Below are 20,410 nucleotides of genomic sequence, written 5' to 3'. Positions count from 1 at the left end.
GTCATAGTCATACTGATAGTGATAATAATCATAATAATAATAATCATAATAATAATAATAATAATCATAATAATAATCATAATAATAATCATAATAATAATCATAATAATAATAATAATAATAATAATAATAATAATAATAATAATAATAATAATAACAATCAATCCAAAAGTAAACCATACATTACTGTGTACACTTTATTGTGTACACTACATTACTAATAAAATAAATAGATACATTAAACTGATGATCGTTTTTGTATTTAACAGCTAATTAAATATGTCGTTGCGACCTGAAGAGTTAGTTATTCTTGAACCTGGTAATGATGGAGATAGTGATATAGATGTAGAAGTCGATGAACTATTTGGTAATGAAGAAAATATAGAGGAAGAGAATGAAATGATCCCGTCTGATATATTTACACAAATAGATTGAGACATTGCGAATTCTGTTTGTGAACAAGGTTGTACATTGACAGATAGAAATGTATCTGTTGACACATCTTGTTTAATATAGAAGGGAATGATATTTGACTCTAAGGAAGATCTTATGTTGGCTGTTAAGAGGTATTGTGTGACACAACACTATGAAATTGTTGTAGTCGAATCAAACCAACATTTGTGGAATATTCGATGCAAACAGTGGAGTAATGGTTGCAACTGGAGGTTACGTGCTACGAAGTGTAAGAGTCACGGATTGTTTGAAATAACTAAGCTCCAAGGAGAGCACTCATGTCTGTACTCAAATCTAACACAAGATCACTCACAGTTAGATTCAAATTTCATGAGTGTTCAAATTCAAAACATGGTGAAAGCTGATCCTACTATTACTGTGCCTGTGCTTGTGGAAATCATAAAACAACAATACGGTTACAGTGTTAAGTATGAACGAGTTTGGCAAGCAAAGAAAAAAGCTTTGATAACAGTTTTTGGTGATTGGGAGAAATCATATAATGAGCTTCCATACTGGTTGAGTGCCGTTGTACATTATAATCCGGGAACTCGAGTTGATTGGTTTTTTCTTCCATTCGATGTACCAGGTACAACCATTTTTTGAAGGGTTTTTCAGGTCATTTGGTCCTGCAATAGAAGGGTTCAAGCATTGTAGACCATTAATTCAGATCGACGGAACCCATTTGTATGGAAAGTATAAGGGAAAAATGTTAACTGCCTTATCGATTGATGCAAATGGTCATATATTTCCTCTTGCATTTGCTATAGTGGAAGGGGAAAACACGTCTAGTTGGTCATGGTTTCTTCATGCACTTTGCGAATATGTTACTGATCGATATGGTATTTGCTTGATCTCTGACAGACATAGGGGCATTCTTTCTACCATTAACAATGAAGAGGTAGGTTGGAGTGAACCTCGAGCTGTCCATCGATATTGTCTTCGTCATGTTGCTAGCAACTTCAATCAGAAATATAAATCAAAGCAACTGAAAGACTTGGTGTTTAGGGCAGGTAATCAACACCAAAGGCGCAAATTTATAAAAATAATGAAAGAACTACAACGATTGAACCCAGAGTGTCTTGAGTTTTTTGAAGATATTGACGTGGAAAAATGGACTCAGTCACATGACAATGGGTCTCGATATAGGTGGATGACAAGCAATGCAGCTGAATGTATGAACGGTGTATTTAAAGGAGCTCGAATGTTACCCATCACTTCTTTGGTTAGACTAACATTTTATCGCACAATCCTTTATTTCGAACGTCGGCGAGCTGAGATAAGTGAAGCACTCGATCGTGGTGATATTTATACGGAATATGCGATAAGAAAGCTTAAGAAGTGGGAAAAACGAGCTTCTGCACATTCAGTGACATCCATTGATAGAGAAACCCAGACATTTGAGGTTCACACGGGTATGAGTATGATTTCTCCATACAAAGGCCAACACACACAGGTAGTAAGTTTGATGGAAGGGACATGTTCTTGCAATAAGTGGCAGTCGTTTAAGATTCTGTGTTCGCATGTAATTGCAGTTTGTAATTACATGCACTTGACATACGTACCATACATTGATGAATGCTACTTGTTGTCGACATTCAAACGTTGTTATGACGGTCGCTTCCATCCAATCCAACACTCAGATTATTGGCCAGAGATATCATTCACTGAAGTTCGCCCCAATGCGGACTTACTTAAAGGACCCGGTCGACCAAGAACTACAAGGATCCAAAATGAAATGGATTGGAAAGAGTCTAGTCAATCAATTAGATGCACGATCTGTAAAGTAGAAGGACATAACAGACATACTTGTCCTCAACGTGCTTCTTCTTCAAGACACTAATGTGTAATTATTTTAGGGTTTGATGTAATTATTAATGCATGACTTCTATGTAATTATTTGATGAATAGTTTAATTATAATTTATTGGTATGTAAAATTATAATATTGTAATCATGTAATGGAATTTGGGTAAATTGATCCTCATAGTATTTTGATATTTTTTAGGTTATTTGCATAATGGAACCTGGGCCAAGTGATCCTACACAGCTATATCTACAACCATCCCATCGTTCACAGTTTATTTGGGAGGCCTCCTGCACAGTTGTTTTGAGTTGTCGACGAAGAGAGGCTGCTGGATTTCTAGGGGCTTCCTAAATAGGATTTATGCAGTTGGACTGGCATTTGATTACTGCTCTGGTCGAGCGTTGGAGACCAGAGACCCACACATTTCATATGCCTTGTGGGGAATGCACGATCACCCTACAGGATGTTGCAGTTCAGATAGGGTTACCTGTGGATGGTGAGCCTGTGGTAGGGTCGTTATTATATGACTGGAAGGTACTATGTGAGGATTACTTGGGAGTTCGTCCACCTGAAATGAAAGGTCAACGATTGAGCCTTTCTTGGTTGGCAGAACAGTTCACAGAATTGCCACCGGATGCTGATGTAGTGAGCGTTCAAAGATACACTCGTGCATACATTATGCAGTTAATTGGAGGCTTTCTATTTACACACAAATCAAACACCCTGGTCCACTGTATGTTCCTCCCGCTTTTAATTAATTTTGACCAGGCTGGTACGTATGCTTGGGGCGCTGCATGCCTCGCATGGTTGTATAGGGAATTGTGTCGAGCGAGTAATGCACGATCTTTAGAGATTGCTGGCCCATTAATATTGTTGCAAGTATGGGCGTATGACAGATTTCCTATTCTGGCACCACAAGTATCAGTTGAGGTGTCAGTTGGTCGACCTTTGAGTTTCAGGTATTTTATATATATATATATATATATTTTTAGTAAAATTTGCAGGGTTTATAACTTATTAATGGTTCATTTCTCACATTAGATGGAGCGGTGTTATACCATTGTCAGAACTGTTAGCAAATATGTTTATCACCTACCGAATGTTTTTTGATCGGCTGATCAACTCTCAGGTAGTAAAATATTATACCAATATTGCGTAGGCATGTTTTTTGTTGTTTCCTTATGTTCGTTTTTTTTAACAGATTAATTGGACACCATACACGTCCCACATTATGGCATTGCTTCCACATCAATGTCATAACGGTCAAGCGATGTGGACATATGTGGGTCCTATGATTTGCTTTCATCTCGTTGAGAAGCATCAAGTAGATCGTGTATTGCGACAGTTCCATATGCTACAAATGCCACCAGAGTTTTGCTCCACAGATTAGGGCCTACACCAAATTGATTTAAGAGGCAAGCACGATCACGATTGGAGTAGGATTCATGCAGAGCATATAGCAATGTGGCATTCACTAAATAATTTTTATGCCAAAGCAGAAGCAACACAGAAGCCGACAATATCAGATAACTACTTTTCCTGGCACACGTCGATTACCCGACGCTTCATGACACCTGATGGCGCTTACTGTTATCGCATGGTAATAGTTTTAATATGATTTATAAATTTAATACAAGCATGAATATTTTTTAATTATATTATTTACACCTGATGGCGCTTACTGTACACCTTGTTAGAGAAGTAAAACTTTATGGGCCTATTTATTTGCGATGGATGTATCCATTTGAAAGGTTCATGAAGGTTATAAAAAATGCTGTGAGAAATTGACATCGTCCTGAGGGTTGTATTGCTGAAGGTTATATATTAGAAGAAGCTGTTGAATTTTGTCAGAATTTGTATGTGGAGTAGATCCTACTGGACTTGGTTGTCAAAAGTTAAGAGACAATTTTGGCAATTAAGAACTTGGTAGACCATTGTCAAGTGGAGTTACTAACATACCTGAACGAGAGCTTTTACATCAAGCTCATCGATATGTTTTGGAGAATACTGTTGATGTGCAACCATATATAGAGTAAGTTCTTCTCTCTATAATCCATTTATTTAATTGAAATTCTTGAAATTTAAAGTAATTGCATTTCAATCTCTTGTTCTACTTTACAAGGAAGCATTTGATCACATTGCAACAACAACACCGAAGTAGATCAAAAAACCAAAAATGGATTCAAGATGAACACAACAAAACCTTCATAGCTTGGTTACGAGAAAAGGTATAACATGAATTAGATATTTAACATTATCCTTTATTAATTATATTCTAATTGTCCAAGTCGTTGTCACTTAGGTTGGAACGGAACTTGCAACAGGAGATGTTGAGATTTCAGATAACTTGCGGTGGATTGCTCATGGCCCTCATCCAGTTGTGACTACTTACAATAGTTACCTATTAATGGATGTCACTACCACACAAAGTTGCATGAAAAAAACAAAATTGTACAGAATAGTGGAGTCAGTTTAGTTGCAAATGCAATGCAAGTATGTAGCTCGAAATATAAAAATCCTATAATTGGAAAAATCTCCTTTTATGGTGTGATAGAAGAGATTTGGGAACTTAATTATAATACATTCAAGGTTGCTATTTTTAAATGTGATTGGGTTGAAAATAGTGGTGGTATCAAAACTGACGAGCTTGGGTTTGTGTTAGTTGACTTAAATAGAATAGGTCACAAGAACGATTCTTTCATACTCGCAACTCAGGCAAGACAAGTGTTTTTTGTCGAGGATCCAAGTGATAGTCGATGGTCTATTGTTCTTACTCCACCACAAAGGGATTTCGAGGATCAATACAATGATGACGAACTTGGAGATACAATGCTAAATTGTCAAGGAATGCCTAAAGCTACGTTAGATATTTGAATCTAGGCTTGATTTAGACGATAACACTCCAACATATATACGATCTGATTGTGAAGGCACATGGATTCCTAACGAGTAAATGTTTGGGTGGGTAACATACTAGTTGTTATAAATAATTTTCATCTTACACTTAGCTAATTTAACTTTATTTTTTTCTCAGGTTGATTCTTATACAATGGAGCTAGCAAGTGATGAGGACACTTAGCACTTGGATTGGACGACGTCAAAGTAGATTTGGATAATGCAAATACAAATGAATTGGAACAAGTTGAAGCACCGAAGAACGAAAAAAGGAAAACAAGAGGACTGACATTGATGCATGACTTACAAGAATTAAGAGTATGGGGGAAAAAATAGTAGTTGACTATAATGAAAATGGAGTACCATTGGCGAGAATGGGCATAAATTACAATCTTTCATTGGATCTTGTGTGCATCATCATATCCCAATTACACATGCATCTTGGAAGCTGGTGTCGACTGAGTTGAAAGAAAAAATATACAATATGGTTGAGGTATGTAATCATCCTTTGTTATTTGGAAACCATGCAAATATTACACACTTATTGTATATTTTGAGTCATACTATGTTGTGGCTATCCTGTAGCCTTGGTAGCCAATCATGCATATATTACACAGTTATTGTATATTTTAAGTTGTACTATGTATGTCTATCCTACAGCTATGGTAGTCAATCATGCATATATTGATACTTAGTGCATAGAGGTTATTTTTGCTTATGCATTGTTTGGTTTGTATATGGAGCATTTATGGTTGATGGTCGAAGTAAGAAGGCCATTATGAAAACGGCTGGAGTTTCATTTCGTCAATTAAAGAGTTGGTTGACGACACAATATATTATCCCCTTTGTGGATGAACCGCAACTCATGATAGATCCAGCTGCATTGTATTCTCACATAATTGATACACATATATGTTTGGCAAGAGTTTGTCAAGTCAAGACTGTCTCCTGAATTTCAGGTATAAACCTTTTCTCTTGTAGTAAAATCAATCATAATATAAACCACGTTTGTTTATTTTTATCTTTTTTACATAAAATTTGTATAGAAAGTGCGAAGTGAACAACAAGATCGAAGAAAGAGGAGCAAATATACCCATAATATGTCAAGAAGAGGTTATGCAAATCTTGCCGAGGATATGGTAATTCTTAATGTTATAGTATTTTACAGATATTCTTAAATTTAACTATGGTATGCTTGATGATATGTAGAAAAAGGATCCTTCTAATGAACATGATTTTGGGAGAGCTAATATGTGGAAAAAAGCTCGAACAAAAAAAAAATGGAGGATACATGAACGAAGATATACAAAATGTTGCCAATCAAATAGTAAGATTCTCATTGTTACATGTGCATCAAAATCACATGAATATATATTTACATATTAATGATCAAATTTTACTCCTTTTAGGATGAGAGTCTGAATAGCAATGCAGATCCACTCTCTAAGAAAGATGAATCACCTAATGATGCATTGACTCAAGCTTTGGGCGTACTCCAGAATATGGTGGTCGAGTACGTGGTGTGGGTGGTTTCATTACACCCACTGTTTATTTTCACACAGCCAAACCAAGAAAGTCAAAAAAAAGTGGATACAACCCAACAAATTATTAATGAAAATGAAGCACTTCGTCAACGAATTCGAGAACTAGAAGAAAAAGTTCAAAACATGCCAACATCCGAGCATGGTAGTTGCTCCAGGAATAAAGTCCAGAAGAAGGTAAAATTTTTGTTTCTAAAGTAAAGTTACAATATTAATTGTTTATCAAAGTGAAGTTATCATTAATTTGTGCTTTGACATTTTGGATGGTTTTAGGAGATAGTTTTAAAGAAGATGACTAATGATACACATTTAGAAAATATGGTAAAAGTGAAGAAAGAGATTGCTACTAGTGTACCACCGATATCACTTACATTAAAGAAGAATGTGTGGTAAAAGAGGAGGAAGTGGAAGAGGAGGAACTGATTGCTACTAAGCCACAGATATCAAAGAATGAGGTAAATGTGAAGGTGGATTGTAAACAAATAATTTTACATATATGAGTTCTTATATCATTACTTAATTCTGTTAGGTAAAAGCTTCAAGGTCGATGACAAAGGAGGTGGAAGTTACTAGCACACCATCTAATCTACCAATTCAATTGAAATATATTCTCCGATATGCTTAAAGGGTAATGGTTGATGGGTCTAGTTTTTCCTTTCAACTACCTTTTGAGTTATTTGGTATATGCCGAAAGAGTTATGTCTTGCGAGAAGATGTCATTGATTTTTCCAACATGCAAAAAGTGAAGACTTTATCAATTGTTGCTTATATCACGTAAGTAAATGTTATTTCTTTATGATATATGTACTCACACTTTTTAATTAGTAATAAGTTGATGTGTGCAATTGATTTATTGTAGGTACTTACACTCACTCATTATTGATTTAAAGAAGGTTTCAAAGTACGTTTTTGTAGATCCATCTGTTATTTCAACTGGTCATAGTACTCGAGAGATTAGAGCTCGAAACCTTTGCAGTAGATTAATGACTTCTAAACAAGATCAATTAGTTATTGCTCCTTATAATCTCGGGTAAGTATAATTTTTATCAATTTAAACTTGCTTAGTAGCAAGATACTAATTACTTGCATATATATTTCATCTAGTGATCACTGGTCATTAGTAGTCATTAATGCATATAATGATGTGGTGTACCATCTTGACTCATTAAGAACAAGTTCCCGAGAAGATATCAAGTACATAACGAATACGTAAGCTAACTACATTTATGTTTTTTTTTTTATCCCTAAAAAAATCAATTTAATTTTGAATTAAACTATACTTTGAAAAATGTAGGGCCTTGACAATTTTTCAATCTCATAAGAATTTGAAAAAGACAAGAAAAACAACATTTTGGAAAACGGTAAAGGTAAATATATTTATAAAATAATTTTTATTTTAATCTAGCACATAATATAATATATATGCATTGTTAATTGGTTGTGTTATAGTGTCCTTTACAAGTAGGTACTACTGAATGTGGATATTATGTCATGAGATACATACGAGAAATTGTGACTAAAGGCACAAACATTGTCACTAATGCGGTATGTTTCTAAACTATTTACATTATAACGTTATAGATAGTATAATATGACTAACTCAAATATTTTACAAAGTGTATTCTACTTTTTATGTTTTATAGATTGATACGAGAAGCCCATACACACAACTTGAATTGGATGAAGTACGAGGGGAGTGGGCTGAATTTTTAGCTCGGTACATATGATAGACACACCTGGATATGATCATGTTAATTTTGTAAATGTCTAAGATATGGGAATGCTCATAACCTTTTTTGTGGAAACGTTTTGTTCATAGCCATTATGAGGGCAAAGATATATGGGGATAGACTTCAATTTTGATTATATAAGACAACTAGTATCATTTAATATTTTAGAATATGACACATATAGGAAATTTTAGTTGGCTATATTGGATTGGAATTGTGTAATTGTTGGTGACATTGTTGAGAAGAATGGAATTATTGTTGGTTTACATATTATACTAAACTTTTTGTCCTTTTTTTTGTTGTGTAATTGTTGGTTGGAGAATTTATTTCGTTTATGGATATGTATTATTGAAACAAATGTATGTAATGCAGGAAATGAAAAATGAAAAAAGAAAAATTTAGTATATTTAATATATTAATAAACGGTATACATAACATTAAATACGTGTCACACATACTATCTTATTTGAGTCAAATATACCATTTTACTTGATGGATATATAGTGTCAAGTATAAAATTTTACTTGACGTGTACATACTGTCAAATATACTACCTCACTTGACAGGTAAATATAGTCAAGTATATATCTTTCTTAACTTGTAAATAGTGTCAAGTATACTATCTCACTTGACAGGTAAATAGAGTCAAGTATATATCTTACTCGACGTGTAAATATTGTAAAGTATATTATCTTACTTGACGTTAAAAAACCGTCAAACACAATCTCTTTCTTGGCATGTAAACAACGTCAAATATACTATCTTATTTGACACAAAAATAATGTCAAGCAATAGAGTACTTGACGTTTTTTTAGTGTCAAGTAATAGGACTATACTTGACAGTCGATTACTTGACGCTTTTTAAAGCGTCAAGTATAGATTTACATGACACTATATTAACGTTAAATAATTCAATTTTTGTAGTAGTGATCGTTCAGAATAATTTTGTTGAAGACGTATGTCGAGTCTCCATGGAAAACAATTTTGAAATTTTTAGACCAATGTGTGACGAAGTCATGAGAGATATAGACCGCCTTGTTCAGCGGACTCGATGTTTAAATGTTGCCGACACAGATCATAGACGCATTCGACGGCGACGACGACAAGGCGATGATGTCATAGAGGGAGATGGGGAAGATTCTTAAGTTGTATAATTTAAGTGTTTTTAAATTTTGCTAGAACTTATTCAAGTTGTATAAATAAAAAATTGGACTTTTTAAAATTAATTATAAATTAGAAGTTGCCAATACGTGATTTAGATGTAGGAGTATTCTTAATAATATCAATATATAATATGTTTTTTTTAAAAATAGAGAACCAGGTATTAAAAAAAACGTTCAAAATATTTTTTTCTCAATCTATCTTAAGCCACAAGATTTCTTTAATAAATTAACAAAAATTCTTATAAGATATCACTAATGATGTGTTTTACCTTTGGTTTTTTGTTTTACCACTTACCATAATCAAAATTTTATTTATTTATTTTTTTAGTTTGTTTACCATAATAAACATAAATTACCAAAAATTTGGACATTTAAACAAAAACTAAAATTTTCACATATTTAAAGTTGGACATTTAAACAAAAACATAAATTTCCAACTACCCTAATTTTGAAAATACTTTTTAAAAACACATTATTTTAAAAGAAAATCCATCTTTCACAAATGTTTTTACCCTAAAAATAGTTAATCTTTTAAAATATAATAATTTTTTAAAAAAATTATTTAGGAAGTCGTGTACCCCGTACACGACTTCCGTCCACGTGGGTCAAACTCGTCCATACGTGGAGCAAAGTGGTCAAATATGCTGATGTGTACATTTAGGAAGTCGTATACATTTAGGAAGTCGTGTACGGGGTACATGACTTCGTTCAATTTCAAAAAATGTGCTGACTGTACATTCTGGAAGTCGTGTACCCCGTACACAACTTCGTCCAATTTAAAAAAAAACACATATTTTTTAGAATAGTTTTGGAAACAACCTTATTCTTATAATTTCTTTCCCAACAACCCTATTTTTCAAAATATTTACACAAAACACATTATTTCTAAAAAAAATCCATTATTATTAATTAGACTTAACGAATTTTAGGGATATATTTGACCTTATCATTAATTTAAAATAAAAGATATATATGAAAATTTGTACATATATTTACCATAAATATTTTGGACTGCATTTATTGAATATTAACACTTACATATTTATACTATTAATTATGTAATATATTTTTTTTTATTAGTTATGTAATATATATTTTTATTTAATCTATATGTTTGCATTTATTAGGGATTTTATCTAACTATGATACATAGGGCTTAAAGTTATATTTTGAATTTAATTAACAAATATATTATCTACAATATTTCAACTAAACTTTCTCCGTCCATTTTTTCTTCTTCCGTCCATTTTACTTATTCCGATCAAATCTTGTATTTCTTTGTTGTTCATATCATTCATGTTTTTCAATGAGTTCATATTTTTTTCATCATCCATATTATGCCCGATTATCATTCTATATATCATTGTTTTTTTGTTATTGAAATGCGTCTTTCGTATCCAGAGTTAAACTGTATATAACGTTGTCTTTTGGTATAAACACACCTTGAAATGTAATATTGAAATGATTATTACAATGAATTTTTAGGTATTTCAATTGATTTTTTCTTACATCAGTCAAGATTAATTTTGTTCATTTTGAGAGAAATATAACTTCAATTCATAACGATTATATTACATCTAATTTGCAATGTTTTCATATATCTAAAGATCATTTCATATATTTGAAGATCATTTCATAATTTTTTACTGATATGAAGTTAGTTTCAGTTTACATATTTGTTCATTATATAACGAGCATATTGTGTATAATAGGTTACATTGATATATATATATATATATATATATATATATATATATATATATATATATATATATATATATCAGGTATGACCAACATTACGATGTATTTTAGTCCATGAACAAATGTTGTTTCAAAGGTTACACAATAGTTCATAAAAATTTTATTTTCTACATTTGTATATTATTCATAATTTTCGTTGAATTTCAACCGAATATATTATATTCATGGAACGATATTATTCTTATATTTGAAGTTTTGTTTCTAAATTAACATATTATAGTTTTCATATTATTGGTTGAAGTCGGCATGAAACTACACATTCAATATACGTTAGCATACAAGAAACTAGATATATACAATATGTGAAACGAATATATTACAACCATTAACAACTAATTTCATTACATACTATATTTTGGATCGAATTAATTGGGTCTTCATGATATACCAAGTTTTATATAAAATATTATTATAGTTATTTATTATATAATATGAGGTATATATATGCAAAATAATTAAATATATATGTGTCTATACGAGAAAGTACATAAAATATATATCTTACTATTATGTAACTTACTAAAACTCTATAATTGTTATAATTATATTTGATATAATCATGGTATATATTTCAAATTAATAACTAAACCAAATAAGTACATACATATAACAATTTTGCAATATATTATCTCATATATCAAACAATATATGAGATGTATATTTTCATTTTTCAATATGTTTATCAACACAAAATAAATCATGGTATATTTTTGAAAAATTATAGATGTAAACTTCGAACCTTAGAAAAGTTTGAGTCTTTACGGAGTTTGAAAGGTTAGGTTTTGAATGAGTTAAGATTTGAAATTTAGTCAAGAAAGGTCTTGGAAGATGTGTTATGATTGTTGGAAAAAAAAAGAAGGAAAATTTATGTCAAAGTTGCTAAGGTGAGTTTGATTTTTTGATTGGAAAAGAGAAAAAGAGAATAGAAAAGGGTAGAGGTACCACATCATAAGAAAATAATTTTTAATATATTTGTGCCAAATTAATCGTATTTAATAACCAAATCATTTTTAGTCTATTAAAGATGTGAGTGACTTTAGAGACTTATGAAACTGTTTCTCAAATCTTATTAACACTTGGCCCATCAAATAAACATCAAACTCAAATTTTAGTAATCAATTTCCATTTATTTTTTGTAATAGTTTTTTTTTTAAAAGGTTTTTCTCTTATGCAATTTCCGTTGTATATATTTTGCTCTTATCTTTCAAAAACACGCCAACCCCGGCAATCCTCGCCTTTGGCCTAGTTTCGTGGCATGGCTCTGCTCCCAGGGTTCCGCCATTTCATCGCCCATTTTTACAGAACCACACCACCAATGGCTTTTCTCTTTACCCATTTCTCTACCCCTATTTCTAGACCATCCTCTATATATTCCATATCCAAAACCTCTAACCATGTTCTCTCAAAATCCCTGATCAAGTCTCACTCTACTGGGAAAGGTCACCTCCTTATTAATTTGCTCTTATTTTTACTTCAACTTTACTGGAATTCTCCATTTTCTCATTCTTCTTCTTCTTCCTGCAGAGAATACGTTCGTTCTTGCTCCAGATGAGCGCTTGGGGGATTCGCATGCCGGGACTGAGCGTGAACAAATTGACAATTCAAGCACAATTGCTGCCATTGTGACATCCATTGGGGGTCCCCCTGCTGCTGTGGGGATTGTGCGTTTATCGGGTCCTCGTGCTGTAAATATCGTTGGGACTTTATTTTTCCCTGCCGCCAAAAAGAAGGGGAAAAATTTGAGCCTGCACCCATGGAGACCCACCAGCCATGTCGTGGAGTACGGTGTGGTATTGGACCAACAGGGCGATGTAATTGATGAAGTACAGTAATGTTTACCTTGTCATCTTTGGAAAATTCTTTCAATTCTGTGTCGTTATAGGCTTTTGTTAGTTTGGGATTAATTTGAGCAATGGTTTTGCTATTTTGTGAAGGTTTTGACAGTGCCAATGTTGGCCCCAAGATCTTATACTCGTGAAGATGTGATCGAGCTTCAGTGTCACGGGAGTGAAGTATGTCTCCGTCGTGTGCTAAAAGCTTGTTTAGAAGCTGGAGCTCGGCTTGCAGAACCAGGTTTATTTTCTGAATTGGGATTGCTTTCTCATTAAATTTATGGACTATACACAAATCCCCTGCTCATTTGTTTACATTAAGTGTTTGCTTGCATCGGAATTAAACCAGTGCTAATCCATGGAAAAAAGAAGTGGGGAAAATTGGTTTAGGCTAAGAATTTATGCTTTTCATTATGATATCGTTACCAAATCTACACTTATGATTGCCTAGGGGAAAGAAACGTTTATAATTAAGATTTTGTATGTATAGGTGAGTTTACTCTTCGTGCCTTCTTAAATGGACGCTTAGACCTTTCACAAGCAGAAAATGTTGGGAAATTAATTTCAGCCAAGTCTACAGCTGCTGCCGATGCTGCACTGGCTGGAATTCAGGTTGGGACCTTTTATTTGACTGATAATGTTGTCTGAACTGGTGTTTCCATCTAATTTCAGCTACCGAGTTACTGCAACTTGGTGTGGAAGCTAACAATGACTTCTAGTTTTTTTTGAAACGAGACGGATCTCTTTGTTAATAGTGACCGAGCTCAAAGTACAAGAGGGTTATACATGAGTGGTAAAAAATACTAGGGATCAGCAGTTCCGTTCAGACATCTCAACTAGGTTGTCACCTCCTTAGCGACCTCATCATATCAGAAGAACAAAAGCAAAAGAAAAAAAAACTCAATACTAAGCCATGATAGTAGATCTTCACAAAGCCATCATATACAAAGTTCAATACTAAGCCATCATATCCAATGACTTCTAGTTTACTGAAGCATATCATATTTTGATTGGCAGGGTGGCTTCTCTTCCTTAGTCAAATCGCTAAGAACACAATGTATCGAATTACTCACTGAAATTGAGGCTCGTCTAGACTTTGATGATGAGATGCCACCGTTGGATTTGAACATTGTAATGGAAAAAGTGCATGCCATGTCACAGGAAGTAGAGACTGCTCTTGAGACAGCCAATTATGACAAGCTTCTTCAATCTGGAATACAGGTAAATTTTAAGCACTGTCTAAATCAGTTTGTTTCCTTGCACAAAAGATGCATGGATTTGTTAATACCATTTTCTATCTCCTTAAAACTTGCAGATAGCAATTGTTGGCCGCCCTAATGTTGGGAAGTCGAGCCTTCTTAATGCATGGAGCAAAGTAAGCTACATGACATTCTCTTATCTTCTTTGAACTTGACCTCCTTTAGATAATTTGTTCTATCTATGAGTCTGACTCATAGTCTTACTTAAAAATGGGAAGTAAAAAAGTTTAATATCATCCCTCTGTATTACTGAACCAAATTCAAGGTCTTCTTATATAGAGAGACCAACAACAAATAAGGAAAAAAAATTGACATAAATAAAGAACAAAATAATATTACACGAGAAAAGGAAACTCAACACTTCCCCTCAAGCTTGTTTGTAGATATCATCCATAGCCAACATGCTAAGACATTTATCAAATTGTTTCTTCGAAAGACCTTTAGTTAGAATGTTCGCTGCTTGTTCTTTCGTAGGAAGATAATATATGTACATTATACTTGGATGAACTTTCTCCTTTATGAAATGCTTGCCAACTTCACTGTGCTTCGTCCTATCATGTAGAAGTGGATTATGAGTTATAGCAATGACAACATTGTCATCACAATAAACTTGTATAGGTGTCTTTGGAGACATTTTCATTTCTTCAAGGATTTTGTTAATCCATATGCCTTCACAAATTACATGGGCCAAGGCTCTAAATTCTGCCTCAGCACTACTCCTGGCCGCTACATTTTGTTTTTTACTCCACCATGTACCTAAATTTTCTCCAACAAATAAAAGATCTTTTATCAGTAGTACTTCCACCCCTGTGTTAGTAGACAAAGAACAACACAGTAGGCCTGAGAACCAAGCCAGGAAATATAGTTCTAAAGCAGCAAGCAGGAGTGCAGGAATGAACTGGGAAAAACCAAATCAGGTGAAAACCAAACTGCACCCAATCTAAACCAGCCAAGTTCAATCACATAACGATATACAAACCAGAGATCCAAAAAAATTTATGGTGGAATTCCAGCTGGGTTTTGGCAGCGATTTGGGCAAGGTAGACAGAAACGAGAAAACTCCGGCTGTAACTACGTTATTTGTGAGGTTCTGCGAACTCCCATTTCTACTATGAAAAAGGTGGCAAACTCGAGCAGTGGCAATGGAGAATGCAACAGCACGTGATTCTGGCGAGTTTAGGTTGAAAAATCCCACTCAGTTGTGTGGGTATGGAAGTTTGGAGAAGACAGTCGTAACTCACCCCCTGGCCACTGCAAATAGGAAAGTTTGGTCTGGAAGTAGGATGTGCCACTGATTTCGACATCTAGGGTTCCGACGGTGGCTATGGTTGTGTAGTGGTGGTTAAAATTACCAACATACAGCAAAAAACGCAAGAAAACGCAGCTGCTGGTGGTGTCCAGGAAGTTGTGGTCCTGTGGTCGGCTGCAGCGACTGGAGAAGGTCTTCTTATATAGAGAAATATCAGCAACCAATAAGGAAAAGAAATTACAGGCATAAATAAAGAACGAAATAATATAAGAGAAAAGGACATTTAACAATCTTCATGTCAGTTTTTGCTTGTTCCTTGTTGTTTCCATTGAGTCAACGTCTATCCGCTTACTCTTAATATCACCTAGTGCTTTGTCACTGTAAGAGGGAGAGGGATACTCTTGCATGACTTCCAGATTTGGTGTTATGTGAATTGAAATTTGAGAAAATCTTGGTACTGTATTACTACTTTCACACTAGTAATGGTTTTTCTGAAAAGGGTGGTGAAACATCTGAATATTCTTCCTTCACATGGAAAGGATTGATTTGAATTTTGAAGGACTGTTGGTTGAGAAGCACAGTGAGGATTTTATAGTAACTCCTGCAGAGGAAGGGGCTCTATTCAACATTTCTTGAAAGATGAACATTGTGTTGTGGCTCTTAGCTCTTCATGGTCAAGTTTGTTGCATTGCAAATATGGGGACAGTCAAACCTATTGTGCAAAATTCTGGGATGGTGGAGGGGACCGGGCATGAACACATGAGGTAGTAAAGGAGTTGGTAATCTACCTGATGCTATATTGGATTTAACTTGCTAATGGCTTTTTCCATTATTCTGTGCAGTGTGCCTATGTTGACATGGAGTTGCAGAAAAAGATGACAATGAGGAGTTTCACAAAAGTTTATAGGAGCTCATTAAATTTGGGAATCTGGTGTCTTATGTTTTAGTCCTTACAATGAACATGGGGTTTAGCGGCTAGATCTCAAAGAAGCCTTGCTAAAGACACAGTTTGGAAGCTGGTTGAGTAGGCATATGAAATTGAATTTGGTTGATAGGTTGTTTGTAGAAGTCCGTCTTGAGCATCAGAGAGATTTTTTATGCCTGTTGGTTGTGGTATACATTTTTAGCCACTTCTCTGCAGTCTGCACTTCCCTCGAAAATTAAAAAAAATTCATCGTTGCTGCTTTGTGGCCATATGTTTAAGAAGCAATCAAGACATTTTCAGGAAAATTAGTTCTTTGACTAGATGCTACTAAATCTTTTATGAGTAAGTGTGGTTAAAGAGAAAGTAGAGTACTTTTGAAGGAGTGTAAAGTGTTAGAATAAATTAGGGTTTACGATCAAATTAATATTTTCCTTTCTAGTATTTTCTTTTTCTGTTATTCTCCTTGTTTGTATTATTGGGAGTCTATTTGTTCAGTAATTTTCCATTATGATTATTCAAGTTATTATTCAATAATATTATAAATATTTAACATGGTATCATAGCTTTAGGGTTTCTTTCATATTAATCCACTTCTGCCACTTTGATTCTGTCTCTGTGGGCGTCACCGTCGGTGGAGACAGCAAAATCTGCTTTAATGCAATTCAGCGCTGCCAGTTTCGTCTTCATTTTTCTAGTTAGTTTGATCTACTGTTTAGTTGATTTTGTTCTTTGTGTTTTGGTCTGTTCCATTTTCAGATCAGCAGTTCGTTGGTTTTGTTTTAGATCTCTCTATGAAAATCTCTGTTTTCAGTGCAAAAGATCTCTGTGTTTCAGTTCTTGGGTTGTGTCTCCAATCTAGAAGTTCATGGGTTTTACTTTACGTATATCTCTATTTTAGCTTAGAAGTTTGTGGGTAGACCTTTACAATGTCACTGTTTCTAGTCTAGAAGTTCGTGAATTCTTGTTTCCTACCTACAAGTTCTTTGTGTTCTTGTTTCCTACCTCTGTGTCCAACCCAGACCTGCTGTGATTTGATTCAGGAGTTTGCCTCCATTTCTATCTTTGAGTCACTTCAGTCCATCGTACACAAACTCAATTGTTTCTACCACCTTGAGTTCTTTCAACTATTCCTCCGCCATGCTAGACAATAGGAAAGTCAAACCTACATATAACTAAGAAACATGCAGCATTTCTGCTTTTGTGAGGGTGATTACCCTCTGGCGTATTTTCATTTATTCTATGAATTGTTTGTGTGTTAGTCTCACTAAAAAGAAATTGTGAATTTGTTAAAAAAAAATTTAACCTCACAACAGAAATTTCTGTTTGATATTAGGTGGTTTTCTTTAGCTACCTTTTCTTTTACTCTTAATCACATTATTCTATTGTCACATTTATTTTTTAGCGTGCAGAGCGAGAGGGCAATAGTTACAGAAATTGCTGGAACTACCAGGGATGTAATTGAAGCAAATGTTACCGTTTCTGGTATTCCTGTGACTCTTCTTGACACAGCTGGAATTAGGGAAACAGATGACATCGTAGAAAAGATTGGTATGATTTACGAATTTCCTAATGTTTAGTGTTTTAATTCAGCATTTCACATGATGCCCAATTATTCCCTTTGAGCTAGGTTGATTTGCATTTAGTAATTGTAACTTATCCTAGGCCTGATCTACCATCAGAACTATAGTGATTGATTATAATAAGATTTTGTTATGGCTTTTGTTATGGCTTTTGTTATTTCCCCTTTCAGTCTCGAACTCGGGTCAATTTTAATTTGGAAGAAATTATTTTATTCGCATGTTTGATTTTTCTTGAGTTGCAAATTGACACCCGTTCTCCTACTCTGTTCTACAGGTGTCGAGAGATCTGAAGCTGCTGCTCTTGGAGCAGATGTCATTATTATGGCAATAAGTGCCCTCGATGGATGGACTGCCGAAGATACCATACTTCTCAATAGGATACTTTCAAAAAAGGTTTAGCAAAATTCGACCACCTGTTTCCTGCAATGAATTCTTCTTTAATGAATCACTGCTCAAAATCAAAGCTCCACCACCATAAAGAATATTAAAAATGATGTTTATTTCAATTTCTTTTAAACGCTTTGAATATGCAGAAATCAGATGAATCATGCACTCCTATACTTCTTGTCATAAACAAGATAGACTGTGCTCCATCTCCAAAGATGGATGCAATGAGTATAAATCGTGATTCTTTCAGTAAACAAGTTTTTACATGTGCTGTCACTGGACAAGGAATACAGAATCTGGAGATGGCAATATCAGAGCTGGTGGGACTCAACAAAACTCTTGCAAGTGGCCGTAGATGGACGGTAAACCAGGTATAACTAACCTATTTCTCTCTTCCCCGTACCAGATAAGAATCCGGTTCTTTGATGGTAAAACTTGATATAACATCATTTCTTGTCTTAATAAATAGAAATAATAATGAGCAATGTAGAACTCATGATTTAGTGTTGTTTTGGTTACCTTCAGAGACAATGCGTGCAGCTTCTTAGAACCAAGGAGGCATTTACAAGATTGAAATCATCCATTGAAGACGAGTTGCCCCCTGACTTTTGGACAGTGGATTTGAGGGATGCTGTATTAGCTCTTGGGGAAATTTGTGGTGAGGATATCTCTGAAGAGATTTTGTCCAATATTTTTGGCAAGTTCTGTATTGGTAAGTAGATAGTATCATCAATGTATGTTTGATCTCATATTATTTACATTTCTAGCCATGGCTCCCTCAAGTCTTTTTCGGGGGATTACGCCATTTTGGTCACTCAACTTTTGGAGGTTTTTTCTTTGGGCATTTCCCAATATAGTCAAATGAACTAAAATATTTTACAAAGTATAACAAAATTTTATTGATAGACATTGATAACCAATATGGTACCTAATAAAGTCTTGATCTATGGAACGTATTTCAAAATTCTCAAACATACTAAATAAAGAATTCAAGTGACGAAACAAATTTCATTGATGTGTATGACTGACATGTTGCCTGAAACCAAAGGAGTTAAAAAGAAATATGTACATTTGCATCAAGCCATAGCAAGACTAAATTAAAAAAAATAAGTCATATATAGTAGAACTTATTAGATATTTTTAAAGCTCAAGACAAAATAGAATATTTTCTTTTTATGATCTTGGACATTTCTGTTAAAAGCTCATGATTGAAATTTGGAATTTAACCTTTTTTCTTATTTAATTTTAGATCTACTTGCATAACGTGTATAAGATAGCCGCTCGTTTTTACTTGTAGTGTTGTTTCCATTAAGTGTAAGTTTGCAACTCCATTAGCTTGAACTCATAAAGGCTGTTGAGGGCAGGTTTTCGTTTATCTTCCTTCATTCATACTTCACATTTCTATGAAGGCTGAGAAAATTACAAATTGCAAGGTTACTACGTAATATCTGTTTGCTAACGTTGCTTCAAAAGAGACTTTCTGATCAACCAACAGGCAAAACTCTCAAATTACACACAGCTGTAGCTCACTGAAAAGATGTTAACACCATTGAAGAGTGTTGGAGCATGTTGAGGCTGGCCTTGAATAAAAAATGTATCTGCTATTATTAATTGGCTCCATGACAAGCACCTCTTTTTAGTATAGGATTAAGTCCCCTTTACATATATGTTCGGAACGTTTTGAAGCTTGTGTTTTCAATTGCCTCGGAGGGTCATTACAGATAAAAGTGCTACATTCTTCGTAAAACCCGATAAGAAATATTAAATAGGTTCTGGCCGGCTTTTTTTTTTTTTTTCCCTTTTACTTCCCAGATGCCGAAAGCCATAAAAAT

General features: G+C 34.0%; 2 protein-coding genes across 3 annotated transcripts; both read left to right on the top strand.

Moving 5' to 3' along the window:
- The first annotated feature begins 279 nt into the window (after positions 1–279).
- LOC116403927 lies at positions 280–2,607 on the top strand. The gene is made up of 7 exons (XM_031885872.1): positions 280–367; positions 479–486; positions 602–682; positions 769–1,013; positions 1,069–1,463; positions 1,548–1,906; positions 2,458–2,607. Exons 1-7 carry the CDS (start codon positions 280–282, stop codon positions 2,605–2,607), a joined length of 1,326 nt encoding a protein of 441 aa, XP_031741732.1.
- Positions 2,608–12,541: 9,934 nt separating this feature from the next.
- Positions 12,542–19,498, top strand: LOC101217353 (tRNA modification GTPase MnmE). 2 transcript variants are annotated; one of them, XM_031886133.1, is made up of 10 exons: positions 12,542–12,785; positions 12,871–13,169; positions 13,281–13,419; positions 13,669–13,790; positions 14,196–14,399; positions 14,494–14,553; positions 18,021–18,159; positions 18,466–18,584; positions 18,872–18,949; positions 19,104–19,498. In XM_031886133.1, exons 1-10 carry the CDS (start codon positions 12,602–12,604, stop codon positions 19,296–19,298), a joined length of 1,539 nt encoding a protein of 512 aa, XP_031741993.1. In that variant the 5' UTR covers positions 12,542–12,601; the 3' UTR covers positions 19,299–19,498. The 2 variants fall into 2 exon arrangements, with proteins under 2 accessions (XP_031741993.1, XP_004140317.1); XM_004140269.3 differs by having other exon boundaries at positions 18,725–18,949.
- The last annotated feature ends 912 nt before the right edge of the window (positions 19,499–20,410 follow it).

Source organism: Cucumis sativus, chromosome 5 (assembly GCF_000004075.3).
Source record: "Cucumis sativus cultivar 9930 chromosome 5, Cucumber_9930_V3, whole genome shotgun sequence".
Taxonomy (NCBI): Eukaryota; Viridiplantae; Streptophyta; class Magnoliopsida; order Cucurbitales; family Cucurbitaceae; genus Cucumis; species Cucumis sativus.
The sequence above is the reverse complement of the archived record's forward strand: the minus strand, read 5'-3'. Positions and strand labels throughout refer to the sequence as shown.